General features: G+C 39.9%; 1 protein-coding gene across 2 annotated transcripts in view; it reads left to right on the forward strand.

Moving 5' to 3' along the window:
• The window catches only part of qser1 (glutamine and serine rich 1), a 202,518-nt gene that overhangs the window by 143,024 nt on the left and 36,606 nt on the right, over positions 1-22,888 (forward strand). For both annotated transcript variants that reach the window (XM_072592615.1, XM_072592616.1), the window contains 3 exons: positions 8,561-8,677; positions 19,955-20,088; positions 20,938-21,149. In XM_072592615.1, the coding sequence (XP_072448716.1) occupies positions 8,561-8,677; positions 19,955-20,088; positions 20,938-21,149 (463 nt within the window). The remainder of the gene's footprint in view (positions 1-8,560; positions 8,678-19,954; positions 20,089-20,937; positions 21,150-22,888) is intronic.

Genomic DNA, 22,888 nt, shown 5'->3' on the forward strand with positions numbered 1-22,888 from the left:
ATTTAAAAGACACTTGAGCAAGTACATGAATAGGTATGGTTTAGGAGGATACGGGCCAAATGCAGACAAATGGGACTAGTTTAGTTTGGGCAACCTGGTGGGCATGGGCAAATTGGACTGTTGGATGTGGCAATGATTTACCTGCACTTCACTTAAACTAGTTGACTGTATTCATAGCTCACAATGTAGTCTTCTCTGCATACTGGGTGAATGCTTTGAAGAACACCTTTGTTCTATCTGCAAAAATGACCTTGAGCTTCCAGTTGACTGCCACTTCAACACACCAGTGTGTTCCTTTACCAAAGGAAAACATATTTGACGGATGAGTCAGTACTTGGATTTCGAAAAAGCATTCAATTATGTGCTGCAGAGCATGCAAGATAAGTGTTTATGTAGTTGAGGGTAATTTTTTTTTAATACAGAATTGGTTAAATGGTTAGGAAGCAGAGGGTGGGGATAAACAAGGTGCTTTTCGTTGGCAGGCTGAAAGCAGTGGAGTACTGCAAATATCGGTGTTATTTGCAGTATGTATTAACTACTTAGGTTGAGGGTTATGTATCTAAGTTTGCTACAGAGATGGATGAGAATACAAGTTGTGTCAAGGATATGGGTTGCATGGAGACGTACACAAGGTAGTTGAGTGGTCAACAGGTGGCAGATGGAGTATAATTTGGGCAAATGTGAATTTATTTGCTTTGTACAGAAAATAAAAGAACAAACTAGAGTACAAGATTAGAAAAGCTGACCTTTCAAAAGGTTTGCAACATCTAAGTGTTGATCAGAAAAACTGGAGTTCGTTCATACAAGGTTCACACAGTTAATGTGCAAGTACAACAGACAATTAGGATGGCAAATAGCATGTTGGATTTTATTACATTTGAGATAAAGAATGCAAGTGCAGAAGTCTTGTTTCAATTGCTCAGAGCATTGGTGCGACTTGATTAGATTATGATCAGAGGGATGGAGGTAACTGTTTTTCCACTCTTCATTTGATCATAACAGGCATTTTAATTTTAAAATAGGAAACTGTATTGCCATGCTATTATGTACTTGGTTGTGTTCAACTTGTAAGAATTAAGTTGGAAAGATATTTTTAAATTAACTAGAAGAGGTAGTTTTTATTTCTGAAACCCATTCAGATTTTTAAAAAAATGAAAATTTAGAAATGAGTCTTAGTTTTCTCTAATGAATATAATCACATTCTACCCAAAGTCTTTACAGAATTTGGGACCTTTTAATTTCAACTAGATAGTGACCACTCTAGTATTTGATGTATTTCATATGAGCAACATGTTTAATTAAGTACAAGCATAAGTTATATAGCACAATTGTACTTAGCAGTAACCCCAATCTGTTGTTATAAACAGCAGCTTCAGACTACCAGTTGTTTTGGAATGGTATCTTCTGCTATAAATCACACAACACCAGGTTATTGTCCAACAGGTTTATTTGGAAGCACTAGCTTTCGGAACAGTGTTCCTTCACTAGGTAGCTGTGGGACAGGATCATAAGGCACAGAATTTATAGCAAAAGATTACAGCGTCATGCAACTGAAATGATACATTGAACAAACCTAGATTGCTGTTAAGTCTTTCATCTTTTAGTGGGTTGCAGTTTTCAGTTCATTAATATGTAAATCCCAGAACTTCTTTAAAGTCACATTCTTGAGATAACATAAGGCTTTATAAAACAAAAGTGACATCTCCGCTCAGACAATGCATTAAAGGTATGAAGTTATCCCAATTTTGAGTCTGAATGGTTCTATTTTCAAAGTAGGAATTTATAAAATATTACATCGATTGAGTGCCTGCGGGTTGTGCATTTTTTTTGAGCAAAATAGAATGTATCTATAAATATAATTCTGCAAATTCACCTCATAGACTTGTGTGTGTTTGTGCATGTGAGAGAGAGAGAGAGAGAGAGAGAGAGTGTGTGTATTCTAAACCCATTCTAAAAGAGGAAAGACTTATCACCAATCTACGTTTGTTCAATATATCATTTTAGTTGCATGACACTGTAATCTTTTGCTATAAATTGTGTCTTATGATCCTGTCCCACAGCTACCTGGTGAAGGAGCAGTGCTCCAAAAGCTAGTGCTTCCAAATAAGCCTGTTGGACTATACCCTGGGGTTGTGAGATTTTTAACGTTGTCCATCCCAGTCCAACACCGGCTCCTCCACATCTTCTGCTATGTTCTTGTTGCTGCTGCATTCCTTATTTGACTGCAGCCCATCTCCTGATTGTGTGTTGAGGGTTACAAGTCTCATCTACTGGTCTCTGTATTTCTGGTCTCCTCCTTATCGGAAAGATGTTGGGAAACTTGAAAAGGTTCAGAAAAGATTTACAAGGATGTTACCAGGGTTGGAGGATTTGAGCTACGGGGAGAGGCTGAACAGGCTGGGGCTATTTTCCCTGGAGCATCGGAGGCTGAGGCATGACCTTATAGAGGTTTACAAAATTATGAGGGGCGTGGATAGGATAAATAGACAAAGTCTTTTCCCTGGGGTCGGGGAGTGCAGAACTAGAGGGTGAGAGGGGAAAGATATAAAAGAAACCTAAGGAGCAACTTTTTTACGCAAAGAATGGAATGAGCTGCCAGAGGATGTGGTGGAGGCTGGTACAATTGCAACATTTAAGAGGCATTTGGATGGGTATGTGAATAGGAAGGGTTTGGAGGGATATAGGCTGGGTGCTGGCAGGTGAGACTAGATTGGGTTGGGATATCTGGTCGGCATGGACAGGTTGAAACGAAGGGTCTGTTTCCGTGCTGTACATTTCTATGACTCTATGATTAGTTAGTTTACACAAATTAGTGAAGAGAGACGGAATAAATTGTATCTATATTCTAGAGTTTAGAAGACTGAGTGGTGATTCCAGTGAAACATGATTCAGAAGGGGTTTGACAAGGTAGATACTGATATTTTCCCTGGCTAAGGAATCCAGAACACATGAGGTACAACTGCAGGATAAGGGTACGGTCATTTAGGCTGGAGATATTGGTATTACAGCAAGGTTGTGAATCTTCAGAATTCTCCACCCCGGAGGATTGCAGATGTTTCATTTTTGAATACATCTAAAACAAAGGCGCATTGAATCACTTGGGGAATCAAGTGTAATGAAGAACAGCCAGGAAAGTGAAGTTAAGGCCACTGATCACTCTTGATCATATTGAATAACATAATAGTTTTGAGGGGCAATATTATATTGTAACTTCTGTTCATACCATTCTTCCATCTAACTCTTGAAAAGATCAAAATCATTGTCTTTGCACCCCCAAGCACTCTGTTCTTTGGCCAACAGTTCTAATGCTCTCCTTGGATACTTCCTGATTCTGGACCAGACAGTTTGTGATCTTGGGAAGGTGTTTGGGCTTGATCACACAGTAGCTCCATCATCAAAAAATACCTACTTCAACCACTTAACATCACTTAATCTCAACCCTGCCTTGCGTATGACTCTGGTTATTTCTCCTGATATCTCTTCGTAGTTTGATTTCTGATTGATGATAGTCTCCTGAATGATTTTCTATAATAAAAGCTAGACCAGCATTTATCACCCATCCCTAATTGCCCAGAGGGCTGTTAGAGTTAACCATAGTGCTTGCCAACCAATTTGCACTGTTATGATGCCAGCTGAGGTTTTTTTCTGGATAAGTCAAATGCCAGATTGAATCTGGTTTGGTCATATTCTCTATTCTTTCACTTCTCACCAATGTGGTCTTTTTACTGAAACACAACCATCCAATGATGCAGATCTGATTATAGCAACAAAAGGAAGTTTATTACTCAAATGGAAGAAGAACCTGAACCTGACCTTATAGGTGTCTCTGTTCTACAACATTAGCCGGGATCCTACCATTAATTGTATAACCAAGATGCAATATCTCACATTTATCCATCTGCCACTCCTCAGCTCATTGACCCAATTGATCAAGATCTCTTTGTTGTCTTAAAGAAACTGTTTCAGTAACTTAACCAGGACTTTTGCAAATTGACAAACAAAAGCTTTTTAAGCCGTGGGTTTTCCCCCAGGCAAAAACTGAACAGAAAACAAGTTATTGCTCCTCTGTCAGCTCGTTTAAAAAAAACTCATTGCAAGTAAATCCCCATCATCTCCCACTCACATACAAACCAAAACCCACATTCCAAAGGACAGTGCGCCACAGAAACAGGCCCTTCAGCCTAACAAGACTGAGCCTACCCATGACTTTCTAAACCAAAAACGTTTTGCCTCTACATGGTCTGTATTGCTCTCTTCCCTGCTTATTCATACATCTGAAAAATGTGTTGCTGGAAAAGCACAGCAGGTCAGGCAGCATCCCGGGAGCAGGAGAATCGATGTTTCGGGCATAAGCCCTTCAGCATCTGCAGTCCTCACTTTCTCCTATTCATATATCTGTCAAGATGCCTCTTAAATATTTGCTATTGCATCCACCTCCTTTGCCAGCACATTTCAGAAATTGACGACTCTTTGTGATTTTAAAAAAAACTTGCCTCTCACATCTCCTTTAAACCTCCCCTCTAATTGTGGAGAGGGGAGTAATCGACTCCCCTCGTAGTCTAGCAATTGATGTTTCTAGCCTGGGAAAGAGACTGACTGTCCATTCTATGCATGCCTCTCATAATTTTGTAAACTTCCATCAGATTGCCCCTAATCCTTCAATCTTCAAGTGAAAACAAACCAGTATGTCCAATGTCTCCTCTTAGCAAAAACCCTCCAAATAAGGGAACATTCTGATAAACAATTTCTGTACCCTCTGCAAAGTCTCCACATCCTTCTGGTAGTCTGGTGACCAGAACTATACACAATATGCTAAATGTGGCCTAACTAAATTTCTGTACAGCTGCAAAATTATGTGCCAGTTTTTATATTGTGTGCTCTGACTAATGAAAATCAGCATGCCATATGCTGCCTTGACCACGTCATCCACTTGTATGGTCACTTTTTGGGAACTGTGGACTAGTATGTCTATATCCCTCTGTATGTTGATACTACTAAGGGTTCTGCCATTTACTTCCCTCCAACATGAAATTCTCCCAAAATGCATCACCTCACATTTGTTCCGGATTAAACTCTATCTGCAATTTCCCTGCCCTGGTCTCTAGCCTATTCAAGTTTTTGCTTATATATACAAGCACAGTAGGGGTGCCAGCACTGATCTCTGGGGAGCACTGCTTGTCACAGATCTCGAGGCAGAAAAACATTCTTTCAGCACTATTGTGAGTAAGCCTGTTGTGTATTCATTTTAGCAGATCCCATGTGACTTCACATTTTGTATCTACCTGCCATGAGGGATCTTGTCAAAGGTCTGCAAAACTCCCTTTGGACACCATTTACTGCCCTGTTCTCATCAATTACCTTTGTCGTTTCCTCAAAAAAACTCAATTGAATTTGTGAGACACAGTTTTCCCCACACAAAGCCATACTGTCTGCCTCTAATAAGTCCACGTTTTTCTAAATATGAGTAAATTTATCGGAAAGAATCTTTGTCAACAATTTCCCTATCACTGGAGTAAATCTCACTGGCCTGTAGTTTCCTGATTTATCCCTGTTGCCCTTCTTAAACAAAGGAACAATGTTGGCTATTCTCATATTATCTGGGACCTTTCTGATGACTGAAGTGGATATAAAGATTTCATACAAGGCTCCAGCAATTTCCTCACTTGCCTCCCTTAGCATTCTGGGATAGATCCCATCAAGTTCTGCCTACCTTGATGCTTTTCAAAACACCCAACACCACCTTTTTTTAATATTTTGAGATGCTTTATAATATCAAGTTACCCCTCCCAAGACACTCCATCCACTATCATCATCTCCTTTGCGAATACAGATGCAAAGTATTTGTTGAGGACCTGTACTTACCCTATCTACCCTGTTGTTCCATACATATGTATAAAATGTCTTGGAATTTTTCTTAATTCTTTTTGCTAACACCATTTAGTGGGCGGCACGGTGGCACAGTGGTTAGCACTGCTGCCTCACAGCGCCAGAGACCCGGGTTCAATTCCCACCTCAGGCGACTGACTGTGTGGAGTTTGCACGTTCTCCCCGTGTCTGCGTGGGTTTCCTCCGAGTGCTCCGGTTTCCTCCCACACTCCAAAGATGTGCAGATCAGGTGAATTGGCCATGCTAAATTGCCCGTAGTGTTAGGTAAGGGGTAGATGTAGATGTAGGGGTATGGGTGGGTTACGCTTCGGCGGGGCGGTGTGGACTTGTTGGGCCGAAGGGCCTGTTTCCACACTGTAAGTAATCTAATCTAATCTAATCTAATTTCATGGCTCCTTTTAACTCTTTTAATTCCTTTTTTGTGTTTTTTTTGCAATCTTTGTATTCTGAGATCCCTGTCTGTCTTCAGTTTCCTAAACCTTACGCATACATCCTTTTTTTTTGCAAAGCTTTCAATTTCTCCTGTCATCCAGTTTTCCTGAATCTTGTCATATGTATCCTTAATTTTCACAGGAATGTGCTAGTCCTGAACTCTAATCAACTGGCCTTTAGATTCCCACATGCCAGATGTAGATTTGCCCTTAAACAACTACCCTCCATCTACATCCCCCAGTTCCTGTCTAATATTGCAATAGTTATTCCATTCATTAAAATTTCAAACTCTAAAATGAGCAAAATAAAAATATATAAATCTCACACCTTATATCACAGCACTTTTTTCATGCACTATAAAAGATTGCTTACCATTTACATTGATATTTCCCACAAATTGTCCTGCTGTGTGGAAGACAGAAATCTTCAACAAATGTCTTTTTTTAGTCAGCAATACTCAGGTACTGGAAGTACACTCATTTTGAATGAATGCAAAGAGTCATATTGGAGTAAATGGATGCAGTATTATTTTTACATTATCCCCCAGTCATTTGGCTGAAACCATTTTGAGTTAGGCCAGTTGGATACATAACTGAAAAGTGAACTTGGCCTAATATGAAAATTTGTTTGAGTAATTTGGATTTTAATGTGTTATAGTAATGTGATGATGGGCTAGGTCAGAGATCTCTAGGAATCTAGCAAGTATGGTGATTTGTATAGTTGTTACTTTTAATGTGTACTCAGTCAAAGTTTGATGCATGGGGAGGATGGTATTGCAAAATGCATTAAGCACCAATTTCATTTTGATCTTGCTGTTGACCCTCTTGAAATAAATTGCCACATTCTGTCAGTATACCAGCTTGCAGAGTTTACTTTAAATTCTGGCGACTGTAAATTGTGTCAATTGGTCAAAACCTTGTTGTGCTTTAACGTGCCATAACTTCAGTTCATAATCATTTAAATTTCTTGTAGCTGTCATTGGTTTCTTAGAATCTGGAAAATTTACAAGTAATAATTTAAACAATGGCACGAAATAAGCTTTGAGTTGAGTGTGGCTGTAGTTGATGTTTATTTAATTTCAAAGTTAGTTGAGGAATTTGAGAGCAATGAGTAAGCTGAGGCAGCCACGTATTGGTTCACTTAAGTGTGTTTAGCGATTTGCAATGTTAGATCACCATCCAAGGCAAACTCTACAGAAACACTTTGTTCATGAAGTCTGTTGGCCATAAATTTTCATGAGTTTTCAGGTTAAGATGAAATTGTATCTAACCACTAGAACTCTTAAAATACTATATAAAGTTACTGCAGACTTCACTGCTGTGCTGAATAAGTTTAAATTTACCATGCCAAGAGTTTTCTTTCTTCAGTTACTTAATGTATTCTGAAACCTTAAAACCCAAAACTGTTGAATTCCTGTTCTTAATAGCTCTTTCTTCAGGTCTACATTCATTCTTGGCTGATTAGACTTCTCTAAAGCATTTTGGATGTAGTCTTGTTATTATGCAATATAAATGCAAATGTTGAGATCAGAAAATCTATAATTTGCTAGAAATGCAAAACACTGATGAGATTAATTTCGTTACTTTAATTTAAATAATGCATGTGACTAAATGTGACCTGAAAACAGCATTTAGACATAGTAAAGAAAGTTTAGTAATGGTTAATATCACTGTATAAAAGCAGAGTAAATGGTGTTGGATTGTGATGACAAAACTCTTTTCACTGTATTTTCTCATACATGTGACAATAAAAATCATTCATTCGTTACTCAGCAGAGGGGAAGAAGAGGCAATGTGAGTGTGCCTCTCCAAAATGGCTGTATTCATGGCAACAAAATGTTTTTCACTGTGTTTTCTCAAATACACATGACAAAAAACATTTAATTCTTTCAGAAATGTAGAAATGTACTGATATTTGGATGCACGCTATGAACAATTCCCAATCTAAATTTAGGTTTGACTTCTCGGCTCCTGTTACTGTCTTTCTCGTACAAATGCTGCTCACTCCTTACCTCTACCTCTTACCCATCCCCTTGCCCCTCATCCAGTGTTGCTCTTTCTTCCTCCACCTCCTCCTTGTCTCTCTCTCTCTCTCTCTTTCTCACTCTCACACACACACGCACACGAGCGCACACACAATAACCACTTTAACCATCTGGACAGTTGAGATGTTGAACCATATCTGTGATTGGAAACTAAACTGCTCTAGTTTTTATTTCTAATGTTAAGTTGTTTATTTGCAGGTGGCCTTACAAACAGGTAGAGAACCTCCTGCTATATGGAAGGTACAAAAAGCTTTGTTGCAAAAATTTATGCCTGAAGTAAAAGATGGACGGAGACAATTTTCTGCAACCAATAGCGTGAGTGGAGTCTCTTATTTATGTAATTTTCAGTATGCCCAATTATTGAATGCAAGATTAGCAATCTAAACGGTTCTCATTTCAATTTTTTTGTGTTGCTCACTTTTAATGAAAATACAAAAGTAGTGTTTGGTAAATTTTGTTGTACAGTCAGAGATCTACAGTATTGAAAATGACCCTTTGGCCCATTGACAGTGTTTTAGTCAAAAATAACACCTTATGCATTCTAATCCCATTTTTCAGCACTTGGCCCATGGCCTTTTATACTTTGACATCGCAAGTATACGTCTGAATACGTAAATGATTCTGGGTAATTCAAGATGGTGGATGGGAAATATTTCTGGATGTAACAGGGTGCTCCTTTGAAGTATCTTGGGTGTTGGAGGTGACTTCCTCTAATTCTAGGAGCAGCAATTACTGTATTATATGTTGTATTGTTTTGGAACTTTGGATGAAAAATACTCAAAACAACGACACTTTAAAAGGGAGAGGAACATACAAAGGCAGCACATGGTCAGGTCAGTGCAGGAGAGAGAGAGAGAAAGAAACCCACACTGCTAACTCATGCAGCAGTGAACCTGCGCAGCTACTCCCTTTGCTGTTGAATTCATGTATCACTGGACATCGGAGTGCATCTAGGAAAACTAACAAAAAATGAAATTCACAACTGATCTTGGAAGAGCCTGTTTGAGAAAGGTCACAGCACAGAATCAGATAAATAAATAAGTTTTTAAGTGTGGCCTTGCTGTAAGTCTGCAGTAGTGAGTAGAGTGGGTTCTTTCTTGATTTCTGTTTTATTGAGATATGTCTCTTGATTAAATTTTAAAATATAAGCCATAAGTATTAAGTTAGGCTGGAGCAATGTCTTGTAAAGGAATAAAATGGTGCTAATTTCTGGGTCTGCAGATTAGAAGAAGCAAAAATGGCCCTTAGTAGAGTGACATGCTCTTCTTGTCGGATGTGGGAGTTTAGGGAGAGTTTACTTGTTACTGAGGATTATATCTACAATAAGTGCCATTGGTTGCGAATCCGAACAGATCTAATGGATCGGTTGGAGTGACAGCTCAAGATGATGAATTTTATAAGAGCAAAAGGATGTGACGGATGGCAGTTATAGGAAGGGAGAAAAGACGCAGATACAGTCACATAGATGGGTTAACTCCAAACGAGGTTAGAGAGGTAGGCAGGTAGCCACAGAAGACTCCTGCACTATCCCTATTTCAAACAAGTATGCTGTTTTGGAAAATGTAGGGGGTGATGGATTCTCAGGGGAATGTAGCATGAACAAGCCAAGTTTCTAGTATCAAGACTGGCTCTAATGCAATGACAGGAACATCGGGTTCCAAGAAATCAATTGTGTTAGGGGACTCTGTAGTCTGAGGCACAGACAGACTTTTCTGTGGCCAGCAGTGAAAATTCAGAATGGTGTGTTGCCTCCCTGGTGCCAGGAACAAGGGTGCAGAATGTTCTCAAGGGGGAGAGGGTCCAGTAGGAGGTAGTTGTACACATTGGAACCAACCACATAGGAAAGGAAAAGAAGGAGATTCTAAAGGGAGAACATAGAGTTAGGCAGGAAATTAAAAAGGAGATCCTCAAGAGTAGTAATATCTGAATTACTCCTGGCGCTACGAGCTAATGAGACGAGGAATAGGAGGAGAGAGCAGATGAACGCATGGCTGAGGAACTGGTGTATGGGAGAAAGATTCACATTTTTGGATCATTGTGTGACCTGTACAAGAAAGACGGATTGCACCTGAATTGGAAGGGGACTAATCAACTACCAGGGAGATTTGATAGAGCTGCTCGGGAGGGTTTAAACTAGTAAGGTGGCGGGGGTGGGATCCAGGGAGATACTGAGGAAAGAGATCAAACTGAGACTGGTACAGTTGAGAAAAGAAGCGTGTCAAACAGTCAGGGCAGAGAAGGATGAAGCAGAGAACAAGATGGCACCGATAAATTAAACTGCATTTATTTCAATGCAGTAGGCCTAACAGGGAAGGCAGATGAACTCAGGGCATGGTTAGGAACATGGGACTGGGATATCATAGCAATTACAGATATGTGGCTCAGGGATGGACAGAACTGGCAGTTTAATGTTCCAGGATACAAATGCTACAGGAAGGACAGAAAGAGAGGCAAGAGAGAAGGGGGGAGTGGGGTTTTGATAAGAGATAGCAATGCTTAGGGAGGATATTCCTGGAAATACATTCAGGGAAGATATTTGGGTTGAACTGGCAAATAAGAAAGGAATTTTATTATAGTCCACCTAATAGTCAGTAGGAAATTGAGAAACAAATTTGTAAGAAGATTGGTTATCTGTAAAAAAAAAGGGTAGTTACGGGAGGGGATTTTAACTTTCCAAACATAGACTGGAACTGCCAAAGGGTTTAGATAGAGAGGAATTTAAGTGTGTACAAGAAAATTTTCTGATTCAGAATGTGGGTGTACCTACTAGGGAAGGTGCAAAACTTGACCTACTCTTGGGAAATAAGGCAGGGCAGGTTACTGAGGTGTCAGTGGGGGAGCACTTTAGGGCTGTGTCCATAATTCTATTAGTTTTAAAATAGTGATGGAAAAGGATAGATCTAAAAGGTGAAGTTCTAAATTGGAGAAAGGCTAATTTTGACGGTATTAAGCAAGAACTTTCAAAAGCTGATTGGAGGCAGATGTTCGCACGTAAAGGGACAGCTGGAAAATGGGTAACTTTCGGAAATGAAATAACGAGAGTCCAGAGTCAGTATGTTCCTGTTAAGGTGAAAGGAAAGGATGGTAGATGTAGGGAATGCTGGATGACTGAAGAAATTGAGGGTTTGGTTCAGAAAAAGGAGGCGGCATATATCAGGTATAGAAAGGAGATATCAAATGAATTATTAAAAGAGTATAAAGGTAGTAGGAGTACACTTAAGAGGGAAGATCAGGAGGCCAAAAGCGAACATGAGATAGCTTTGGCAAATAGAGTTAAGGAGAATCCAAAGGGTTTTTACAAATACATTAAAGGCAAAAGGGTAACTAGGGAGAGAATAGGGCCCCTCAAAGATCATTCCTGAAGAAGGGCTAATGCCCGAAACGTCGATTCGCCTGTTCCTTGGATGCTGCCTGACCTGCTGCGCTTTTCCAGCAACACATTTTCAGCCCCTCAAAGATCAGCAAGGCAGCCTTTGTGTGGACCCACAGGAGATGGGCAAGTTACTAAACCAGTATTTTGCATCCGTGTTTACTGTGGAGAAAGGACGTGAAAGATATAAAATGTCGGGAAATCAATGGTGACATCTTGAAAAATGTCCATATTACAGAGGTGGAAGTGCTGGATGTCTTGAAATGCACAAAAGTGGATAAATCCCCAGGACCTGATCAGTACTCTATGGGAAACTAGGGAAGTGATTGCTGGACCTCTTACTGAGATATTTGTATTCTTGATAGTCATATGTGAAGTGCCAGAGACTGGAGGTTGGCTAATGTGCTGCCATTGTTTAAGAAGATGGTAAGGACAAACTAGGGAACTACAGACCAGTGAGCCTGATGTCGATGGTGGGCAAGTTGTTGGAGGGAATCATGAGGGACACGATGGGCATGTATTTGGAAAGGCAAGGACTGATTAGGGATAGTTAACATGGCTTTGTGTGTGGGAAATCATGTCTCATGAACTTGGTTGAGTTTTTTAAACAAGTTAGAAAGAGGATTGATGAGGGCAGAGCAATAGATGTGATCTATAAGGACTTACGTAAGGTTTTGACAAAGTTTTCATGGGAGACTGGTGAGCAAGGTTAGCCCTCATGGAACATCTGGAGAGCTAGCTATTTGGATTCAGAACTGGTTCAAAAGTAGAAGACAGAGGGTGGTGGTGGAGGATTGTTTTTCAGATCGGAGGCCTGTAACCATTGGAGTGCCACAAAGGTGCTGGGTCCATGACTTTTCATCATTTATATAATGATTTGTATGTGAGCATAAGAGGTATAGTTGGTAAGTTTGCAGATGACACAAAATTGGAGGTGTAGTGGACAGCAAAGAAGGTACCTCAGACTACAACGGGATCTTGATTAGATGAACCAATGGACTGCGGAGTGGCAGATGGAGTTCAATTTTGATTTGGGAACGCAAATCTTAGCAGGACTTATAAACTTAATGGTAAGGTCCTAGGGAGTGTTGCTGAACAGAGAGACCTTGGAGAGCAGGTTCATAGCTCCTTGAAAGTAGAGTGACAGGTAGATAGGATAGGGAAGAAGACGTTTGGTGTGCTTTCCTTTATTGGTCAGAGTATTAGTATAGGAGTTGGGGGGTCATGTTGCCTGTACAGGACATTGGTTAGGCCACTGTTGGAATATTTTATGCAATTCTGGTCTCCTCCCTACTAGAAGGATGTTGTGAAACTTGAAGGGGTTCAGAAAAGATTTACAAGGATGTTGCCAGGGTTGGAGGATTTGAGCTATTGGCAGAGGTTCAGTAGGCTAGGGCTGTTTTCCCTGGAGCATCAGAGGCTGAGGGATGACTTTATAGAGATTTATAAAATCATGAGGGGCATGGATAGGATAAATAGACCAAGTATTTTCCCTGGAGTAGGGGAGTCTCGAACTAGAGGGCATAGGTTTAGGGTGAGAGGGGAAAGATATAAAGGTGACCTAAGGGGCAACTTTTTCACGCAGAGGGTGGTACGTGTATGGAATGAGCTGCCAGAGGAAGTGGTGGAGGCTAGTACAATTGCAACATTTAAAAGGCATGGGTATATGAATAGGAAGGGTTTGGAGGGATATGGGCCAGGTGCTGGCAGGTGGGACTACATTGGGTTGGGATACCTGGTCACCATGGATGAGTTGGATCGAAGGGTCTGTTTCCGTGCTGTACATCTCTACGACACTGAGTGCTTCTGCCTCCACTACCTTTACAAACTGTGAATTCTAGATTCCTACCACGCTCTGGATGAAAGAAAAGTTTTCCTCACATTCCTCTCAATTTGTGTCCCTAAATCTATGCCTCCTGATTATTGATCTTTCCACTAAAGGGAAAAGTTTCCTCCTCTCTGTTCCCCTCATATTTTTATACATCTCAATCATGACCCCCTTCATCTCCTTTCCTCAAAGGAAAACAAGCCAGTTTATCCAATCTCTCTTCATAACAAACTTTCCAGTCCAGGCAACATCCTGGCAAATCTCTGTTGATCCCTCTCCAGTGCAATCACATCTCTCCAATAATGTAGATTCCAGAACTGCTGTCGGTGACCTAAGAGGCAACAGTGGTTTTGTGCACTCCAGCAGAACCTCTCTGTTCTTCAACTCGATGCTTTGGCTAATGAAGACAATTATCCCATATATTAAGTGGATAAGGCATAGCTTTTTGCCCTACCTTAAGGGACTGATGGACGTACATGTCATGGTCCGTCTGATCCTCAGTGCTTCCCAGATTCCTGCCGTTCATTGCGTTTTTACTTGCCTTGATTGTCCTGCCCAAGTGCATCACCTTGCTAGATTGAAAATTAAATTTGCTATTGATTAGCCTGTCTGACCAGCCTGTCCATATTTTCCTCTAAGACTATCTTCCTCACCTTTTCCCATCCCATCAATTTTCATATCATCTATGAATGTACTGTTCAAGTCTCCTTTACTACCACTTTCCCACGTATAAACTAATCAGAAGCCTTGCTGAAGCCCAAGTCAACTATGTCAAATGCATTACCCTCATCTACATGCTTCATTACCTCTTGAAAATATTCAATCAAGTTGGTCAGACATGATCTCCCCTAAACAAAACCATGCTGATTGTTCTTAATAAATCCTTGCCTCTGAAAGTGCAGATTAGTTCTGTCTTTCAGAGTTGCTTCTGATAGTGTCCACACCGTTAAGGTTAAACTGACTGGCCTGTAGTTTCCTGATTTATTTCTCTTCCTTCTTGAATAGCTATCATATTGCCTGTCCTCCAATCCTCTGGAGATGGTGAGGACTGCAGATTCTGGAGAAGTCAGAGTTGATAAAGTGTGGCACTGGAAAAAGCACAGCACAGGTCAGGCAACATCTGAGGAGCAAGAGAGTCAACATTTTGGGCTTGACCCTTTATCAGGACTAGGGAGGGGGAAAGGGGCTGGGAAATAAATAGGATGAGGGGGATAGGGGAAAGATAGTTGGGTGGCGATAGGTGAGTGAAGATAGGTGATTATGATAGGTCAGTGGGAAGTGTAGAAGGGATAGGTGGGAAGGAAGATGGGCAGGTAGGGCAGGTCAAGAGGGAAGAGACGAGTCAGAGGGTTGGATCTGGGATGGGGTTGGAGGTAGGGGAGATTTGTAGGCTCCTGAGGCGGAAGATGAGGTGTTCCTTCTCCAGTTTGCAGGTGACCTTGTTTAGGTGGTGGAGGAGGCCCAGAATAGAAATGTCATGGGAAGAGGGGCAGGGGGAGTTGAAATTCTGGGCTTCTTCCAGCATCTAAACAAGGCCTCCTAAACTACACAGCCTCAACATTGGATTCATCAGTTTCCAAATTCTCCCCCATTCCAGATCCAACCCTTTGACTCAGCTCCGCCCTCTACCTGTCCATCTTCCTTCCCACCTATCCACTCCATACTTCCCACCAACCTATCACGATCACCTTCTAACTTTGCCCACCTATCGCCATCCCAACTACCTTTCTTTTGTCGTCCTCCTCACTCCCTTATTTCTAAGTCTCTTTCTGCCTCCCCATTCCTGATGAAAAGACAAGCTTGAAACCCAAGCTGCCTGACCCACACTCCAATCCTCTGGAACCTCTTCTGTGACAAGGGAGGAATTGAAATTTATTTCCAATGCCCCTGCTATTTCCTCCCTTGCCTCGCTCAACAGCCTGTCATACATTTCATTCAGACCTGGAGGTTTACCTATTTTTATGCCTGCCAGACTGCTCAGAGCCTCCTCCCTGTCTGTACTAATTTTTTATATCTTTTCGTTTGTTTTGAAACAAGTTTCTTTTTAGCACTATCTTAAGATATAGGATATTCTAAAATTCATTTTAGGCATATTCATCAGCTATCCTTGATCGAGAATGACATCTGCTTAGGGTCAGGAGCTCGTGTTATGGGTCTTCGTGTGCTTGAACAGACGGATTCTCAACCCTGCAAATCTTTGGGCATATGGGAATGAGGTAGTGGAACCTGGAGTGCAGGATTTACTTTTCTTTTAAGCCTCGTCATCTCTAAACTGTTACAATTGTCACAGTCCTAAAGTTGGTTTGGTAGGTTGGTGGGAGATGTTTCCTTTCCACATCAGCACCAGGAGCCTTGATGTGAGCAAAACTCCAAAACCTTTGAAAACCTCAACTTGAATAAAGTCACCATCGTCCAGAGGACCATAATCTACTGTCTCCAATAAGAGAGAAAACTAGTAATGGTTAAACCTGCATTACCACCCCTTATTTAAGGGGTACGGTTGAGTAGATGGGACCTTCAAGGTATGCTAAGCTGGGGAGGGAATTGAACTGCGTTATTAGCGTCTGTCTGCATTGCAAACGAGCTGTACAGTCAACTGAACTAACGGAACCCTTTCAGCACCATCAGGGCTAAAGGCTCTGTTGCTTTTCCCTTGTTCAGTTGCTTGTTAAAGGTCTCCCATCGATCCTGGTCCACTCATGAATGTTACGACAGCTAACTGGGTGATAGTGTGCAGAGTATCAGCCGCTGCTGTAGATTCAGGATCGAGGTGTTGAAAATGTTCTTTCTAGCATTGATGGATGGCACTGTAATTCTTGAGGAGAGAAATACTATCCTGTGATCAAAGGAGATCTTCTCCGTTTGGTATTAGGTGGACCAAAATTTTCAAATATCAACCTAGCTTAATATTGTATAAATATGGCTGTTCCTTGTCTTTTACCTTCCAGATTTGTATTTGGATATCAGCCTTGAGCTGTTGAACAGCTGCTTTCTTGATGTGTGGCAATCTGTTGATCTGCCAGATAATGAAGGTTGTTTAGTTTGTTGCAAGAAGCTACATATTTCTACATAGTTTTCGTGAAATCAGTCCTAATGACAAAAATGCTCAAGCCCAATGTCTAAATACCAATGTCTACCACACCTACCTTATTTGATCACACTTCTCTGGAATTGACTTGGATAAGATTTTCCAGATTGGTTGGGAGCTGCTTTTGGACTTCCTCTCTAATTGGGTTGTTGTGGGATATCGATCTTCCACTAGACTTATGGTTCTTGCGATATTTTTGTGAACATTCATTCATAATCAAACAAGGCGATGGTCTGTCCAGTTGACAGCAGTGATCAAGTGATACTGACATCACTCAGATTTTTAACATGAACACTGACAATCCAGGACATTAAGATGATTTTATGTATGATGCCCCCATGTGATTTTGTATTTGTTCTTCTGGCAGAAGAATGTGTTTGTGAAAATAAGGCCACATTGTACACTCTTCATTGTTATAGGAGAGTAATGTTTGCATTAGTTTTTCCTAAGCTGTTTTTCCAATGCCTCAATGCCTATTCCCAAATAATGGAGTCACAGCTGATCCTGCTGTCAAGTTTCTTTGGGATAGCAGTGAGAGCTTCACCAAGGTTTAAATAGAACTTTTCCTTTGTCTTCATCTGAGTGAAGGGTTGAGATGTAAGCATTGATCACTGTAGCATATGGATTATAATTGAGCTGGCAGTGTAGCGGTGTCATTAGTGTTTCATCTATAAAATTGGGATACTCTGGAAGTACAACCAAGATTCTATTCTAGATGAAAAGTATCCAACTCTGTGAATACATAGCTACTATTAGTCTTGCCTTTCCAGGGAAGCGTGTATTCACTTTCCTTAGCTGCCCCTCTGAACAAAGGCAAAACACACTGATAGCTTAGATGTCGATTTGAAACCTTTAGTTCACTTAATGTGATTGCACGTCTTCCCAGGTAATTGCTGTTCATATTATCCATGAGTATTCAAGCATTCCAAGTTGCAAATGTTTGCATTTTCTTTGGCAAAGATGGTGCTGTTCCTGCTGATTGTGGCTTTTCAACTAGTAGAAAGTGGGACATCATCTAGCCCATTCCCTATTTAAAGTGATCATGGGGTCTCCTGAACATCACTGCTCAGATATATATGTTGTCCAACAAAAGTATGCAATGACCTTTGTGCAACTCTCACTGATTTGCAGATCCTTGATGAGGGACTTCCATGTCCACAACTCTGTACATTTGCCGCCTCTCCATCACCAGAGGACTTAGCAAATGCACCCTGGATGAAGCCTAAGTGTGATCTTGTTTACCATGGTGACTTTGGTGTGCATTCATTGTCCATGTATTCTTGATAAGTTGTTGGTCAGATTTGGTGATCTATAACCAGGACCACCTTGCTGTTGCAGCTTTCTTCTGCTTTCATTGCCAGTGAGCTGAAGTCATTTTTTCTGTTCTGCTGTTGAATGCATTACTGGGACAGAGTAAAGTAAATATTCACTCTTCCAAACCTTAGTTCACTTGTTTTGGCTTGATGCTGACACTGAGTATTTAAAATGGACAGTATCCCATTTCCTTGACTGACTCTTGAAAAGACAACTGTTCACTTGTTTTTGAATACTTACAAATTGAAACTCCTTATGTCTAACTGAGTCTCTATGATTTTCCATGTTTCATACCTCTGATTTCATTGCTACGTGTGACCCATTTACAAGTACCACATAATAATATCACCAGGAGAATCTATTGCTTAGTATGTGCAGGCACTGTTGTTAAGTTCCTTACACATGTCGTAGAGTCATTGAGATGTACAGGAAACAGATCCTTCGGTCCAACTCGTCCAGATATCCCAATCCAATCTAGTCCCACCTGGCCCATATCTCTCCAAACCCTTCCTATTCATATATCCATCCAAATGCCTTTTAAACGTTGCAACTGTACTGGCTTCCACCACTTCCTCTGGCAGCTCATTCCATACACATACCACTCTGTGCGTGAGAAAGTTGCTCCTTAGGTTCCTTTTATATCTTTCCCCTCTCACCCTAAACCCATGCCCTCTAATTCTGGACTCCCCCACCCCAGGGAAAAGACTTTGTCTATTTATCCTATCCATGCCCCTCATGATCTTATAAACCTTTTCAGGTCACCCCTCAGCCTCCGACGCTCCAGGGAAAACAGCCCTAGCCTATTCAACCTCTCCCTATAGCTCAAATCCTCCAATCCTGGCAACATCCTTGTAAAAGTTTTCTGAACCCTTTCAAGTTTCACAACATCTTTCCGATAGGAAGGAGACCAGAATTGCACACAAAAGTGGCTTAACCAATATCCTGTACAGCCGCAACATGATCTCCCAACTCCTGTACTCAGTACTCTGACCAATAAAGGAAAGCATACCAAACGCCGCCTTCATTATCCTATCTACCTGCGACTCCACTTTCCAGGAGCTATGAACCTGCACTCCAAGGTCTCTTTGTTCAGCAAAATTCCCTAAGACCTTACTATTAAATGTGTAAGTCCTGCTAAGATTTGCTTTCCCAAAATGCAGCACATCATATTTATCTGTCTGCCACTTCTCAGCCCATTGGCCCATCTGATCAAGATCCTGTTGTAATCTGACGTAACCTTCACTGTCCACTACACTTCCAATTTTGGTATCATCAGCAAACTTACTAACTTATACCTCTTATGCTTATATCCAAATCATTTGTATAAATGATGAAAAGTAGTGGGCCCAACACCGATCCTTGTGGCACTCCATTGATCACAGTCTGAAAAACAGGCCTCCAGTCTGAAAAACAGCCCTCCACCACCACCTCCTGTCTTCTACCTTTGACCCAGTTCTATATCCAAATGGCTAGTTCTCCCTGTACTCCATGAGATCTAATCTTGCTCACCAGTCTCCCATGGGGAACCTTGTCGAATGCCTTGCTGAAGTCCATATAGATAACATCTACTGCTCTGCCCTCATCAGACATTTTATATCTGTGAATGTAAATTAAGCATAATGAGTTATAACATTGAAAGTTTAAATTTATCCATATCACCATACTAAACATTCTAGTACGTCAAGACCATATTGCAAACAGTAAGCCATATACCCAAGATAATGGGATGCCTGTTGAACTTCCCCAATTATAGGACATATATCTGTTACTAAACACAGTCAGTGCTCAGTCAGTGTTAGTCCAAATGTGAAGACGTGTGTAGTGTTGAGCAAAAATCATTTGTTTTTAATTTAATACTTTTGTTTATACAAGATGGTGGAATGACAATTTATGAAAAATATTTTTACAAATTGCCAATAGATGCATGTGCATAAAAAAGTTGATCTAAAATGCTGACCCTTACAAAATATTTTGAAATTTTCTAATTTATAGTATCTTGGATACTTTGGAGATGCAAAAAACAAATATAAACGGGTCTATGTGAAATTTATTGAAAATGTAAACAAGAAGGATTACGTTAGAGTTTGTTCCAAAAAGCCACAAAACAGGCCATTGCAAACTTTAAGGTATGGAAAATGTTTTACTTTTGTCAGTTTTGTTTTTGGTGTGGAGTCTTTATTGTATAAGCATAATTTCCAAATATCTTATTAGTTGCACGTGGATTCTGTGAGCAATTTGGTACACTTTAAAAATTAATGTTAACTGGCTGAATTATTTTCTTACAGCAGGATTTGCGAAGTGGAGTTTTACTATCAGAAACTTTGTTTTTTGTACCCAACTCTGTTTTCTCCTGTATCAAGATCTTTGGTCAAAACAGAATGTGAATCTTGCAAACTAAAATTATTCTGCAATTCATTATCAAAAATGACCTGGTAAACTTTGTCTGATCAACTCTGATCAATTCTAACAGAATCTTCAAAGTGCTGTGTTATGTGGCAATACTTCTGAATTCAGTAAGAAAAGGTCTGAACATTTCTACCATAAGAATATATATAATTAACACTCAAATTCTATATCCACAGTTTTGTAACCTATTTGCTAATCATATCCCCAAGCTCATCCAAGATTCTTTTGAAAGAAAGCTCAGTTTGAGATTATGCTATGTTATCATATTGACACATTTTCAGCTTGGGCCCCACGATTTTTAAAGATGTAATTTAGAAGTATTTATCACTAGACTTATTGATCCAGCATATAAATTTAATGTTTAACAATGTAATGGTAACTGATGACTACAGTCATTTAAATTAGTTTGTATTGACCTTTATTCTGAAAGAATCATGATATACAGCTGCAAGGTTAAATTGAAAGTTTACACTTTACCATTACTCAAGTGAAATAATATTCATCCAATCTAAAATTAATTTAGTATTGCACATCAAGTTGTCTTTCTTCATTTATACCTCTGTCTTTAGACATCACCAATCAAGAATGGGTTCTAGTAATAAAGTTTCTGTCAGCAATTCTACAGCATCTAAAAGCTCAACAGCAAAATCTAAAGCTAGGCCAGTCAAACAAGTAAAGATAAAGGCTGAACCACCACCGAAAAAACGAAAGAAATGGCTAAAGGAGGAGTATTCATCTCATTCGGACTCTTCTCTTGAAACTCGGAGTGATGATGAAGATGGTAAGATCTTATTAGCTTTCTTTATTTAGCATCATTTTTGCCATGTACATAGTCCATTGTTGAAAAGCGTAATCCTGAAGAGTCATGAAGCTTGGTTCTGCATTTCTGATTATTAATTATTTAAATCATTTCATAGAACATCTAATTTGTCAAGCCTTAAAGCATAGCTGTTCTAACTTAATTTCATTTACAAACCAACGTTTAAGTTCCTCTTTTGAGGAATAATAAATGGAAATCCCACAGTATTTTTAGAAATTCCATGCAGTCTTTTGTCACATGCTGTTTCCAGATAAGGGTGGAAAAGCCAATAGGGAGAAGTCAATAAAACTTCTGCAACAGATTCTCTTGTCATCTGCTGAACTAAGAATGGAATATAGCCTTGCATTTATTCACATAGGTTGAGAATAGTGTTAATCTAGAGTGCAAAAATGAAGATGCATTACACTTTCTGATTTCAGATCCTATTAATTACCTGAAGCAAAATATTCCCCAATATGTAAATTATGATTTATTTGTCATTTCGATTATAAGAAATGTAACTGCCTGTGATTTTGTGTGAAAGATAATGCTTCATGCAAATAATTTTTTTTTTTAGCTAATTGTGAATGATGTCAATATTTGGATGGAATGAAAATATTTCCTTGGTCAGTTTTTGTATCAATAAAGCTTCATTTAACTCTATCTGAAAAGTGCAACTTGTTGCCACCCTGAGAGAAGTACTACTATTCTGGTGGAAAATGTTTCCAGCTCTTATCAAATGTTGATATAATTTGAAAAGTTCTAATTTATACGAGCACTTTTTTTCATCAAGTAATCACATTCTTAATCTTGTCTCCATAATTTTAAAATACAGCCTTTCCCAGATTTTTAAACTTTTGAGTTCTGTACAGAACTAGTGCAATTTAGCTTTGCTTTCCTCTTTTGACCTTCAATCACTTTGTTTGATTGAGATTAGGAACTCTGTGGGAATTTTGAAGGTTAGATTTCAACTAAAAGAGCGCTACTCCTAAAGAGTAGAATTTCAACTCAATGTAATACTCTGCATCATGATCTTAGCTGATGGTATTACTGGACAAATCAGATCCCAGACTGAAATCTGACTTGGCTTTAACAAGGTGGTCACTTCCTAGAATAAAGAAGCATGCAAGGTTACAGATTTGGTTTTAACAATAAAATAGAATAAACTAAACTGTTTGCGCGTAACAGATGTTTAAAGAGTAAAAATGTATACCCATTAACCCCTAAAAGCACCCCTTTACAAACTGTCTCTGGAGAAAATTCCCTTCTCTCTCTCATTCCTTTAGAGCTTGACTTAACTGTGGCATTGACTCCAACGGAGAAAGTGAGGACTGCAGATGCTGGAGATCAGAGCTGAAAATGTGTTGCTGGAAAAGCGCAGCAGGTCAGGCAGCATCCAAGGAGCAGGAGAATCGATGTTTCGGGCATAAGCCCTTCTTCAGGAAGAAGGGCTTATGCCCGAAACGTCGATTCTCCTGTTCCTTCGATGCTGCCTGACCTGCTGCGCTTTTCCAGCAACACATTTTCAGCATTGACTCCCAACCTTGAGCATCTGATAGCCTCTTGTTGGAGCCTTCCTATAACTGAGCTTAAACTTTCAGCTTCAACGAACTCCCTCAAAGTTTTAACCAAACGTTTCTGGTCCAAAACTTTTTCTAAACTTATCACGCTGAGCAAACCAAGTTTTTAGCAACTCTAAACAATTTTCTCCTTTATGTTTA

This window comes from Chiloscyllium punctatum, chromosome 22 (assembly GCF_047496795.1).
Source record: "Chiloscyllium punctatum isolate Juve2018m chromosome 22, sChiPun1.3, whole genome shotgun sequence".
NCBI classification, from domain to species: Eukaryota; Metazoa; Chordata; class Chondrichthyes; order Orectolobiformes; family Hemiscylliidae; genus Chiloscyllium; species Chiloscyllium punctatum.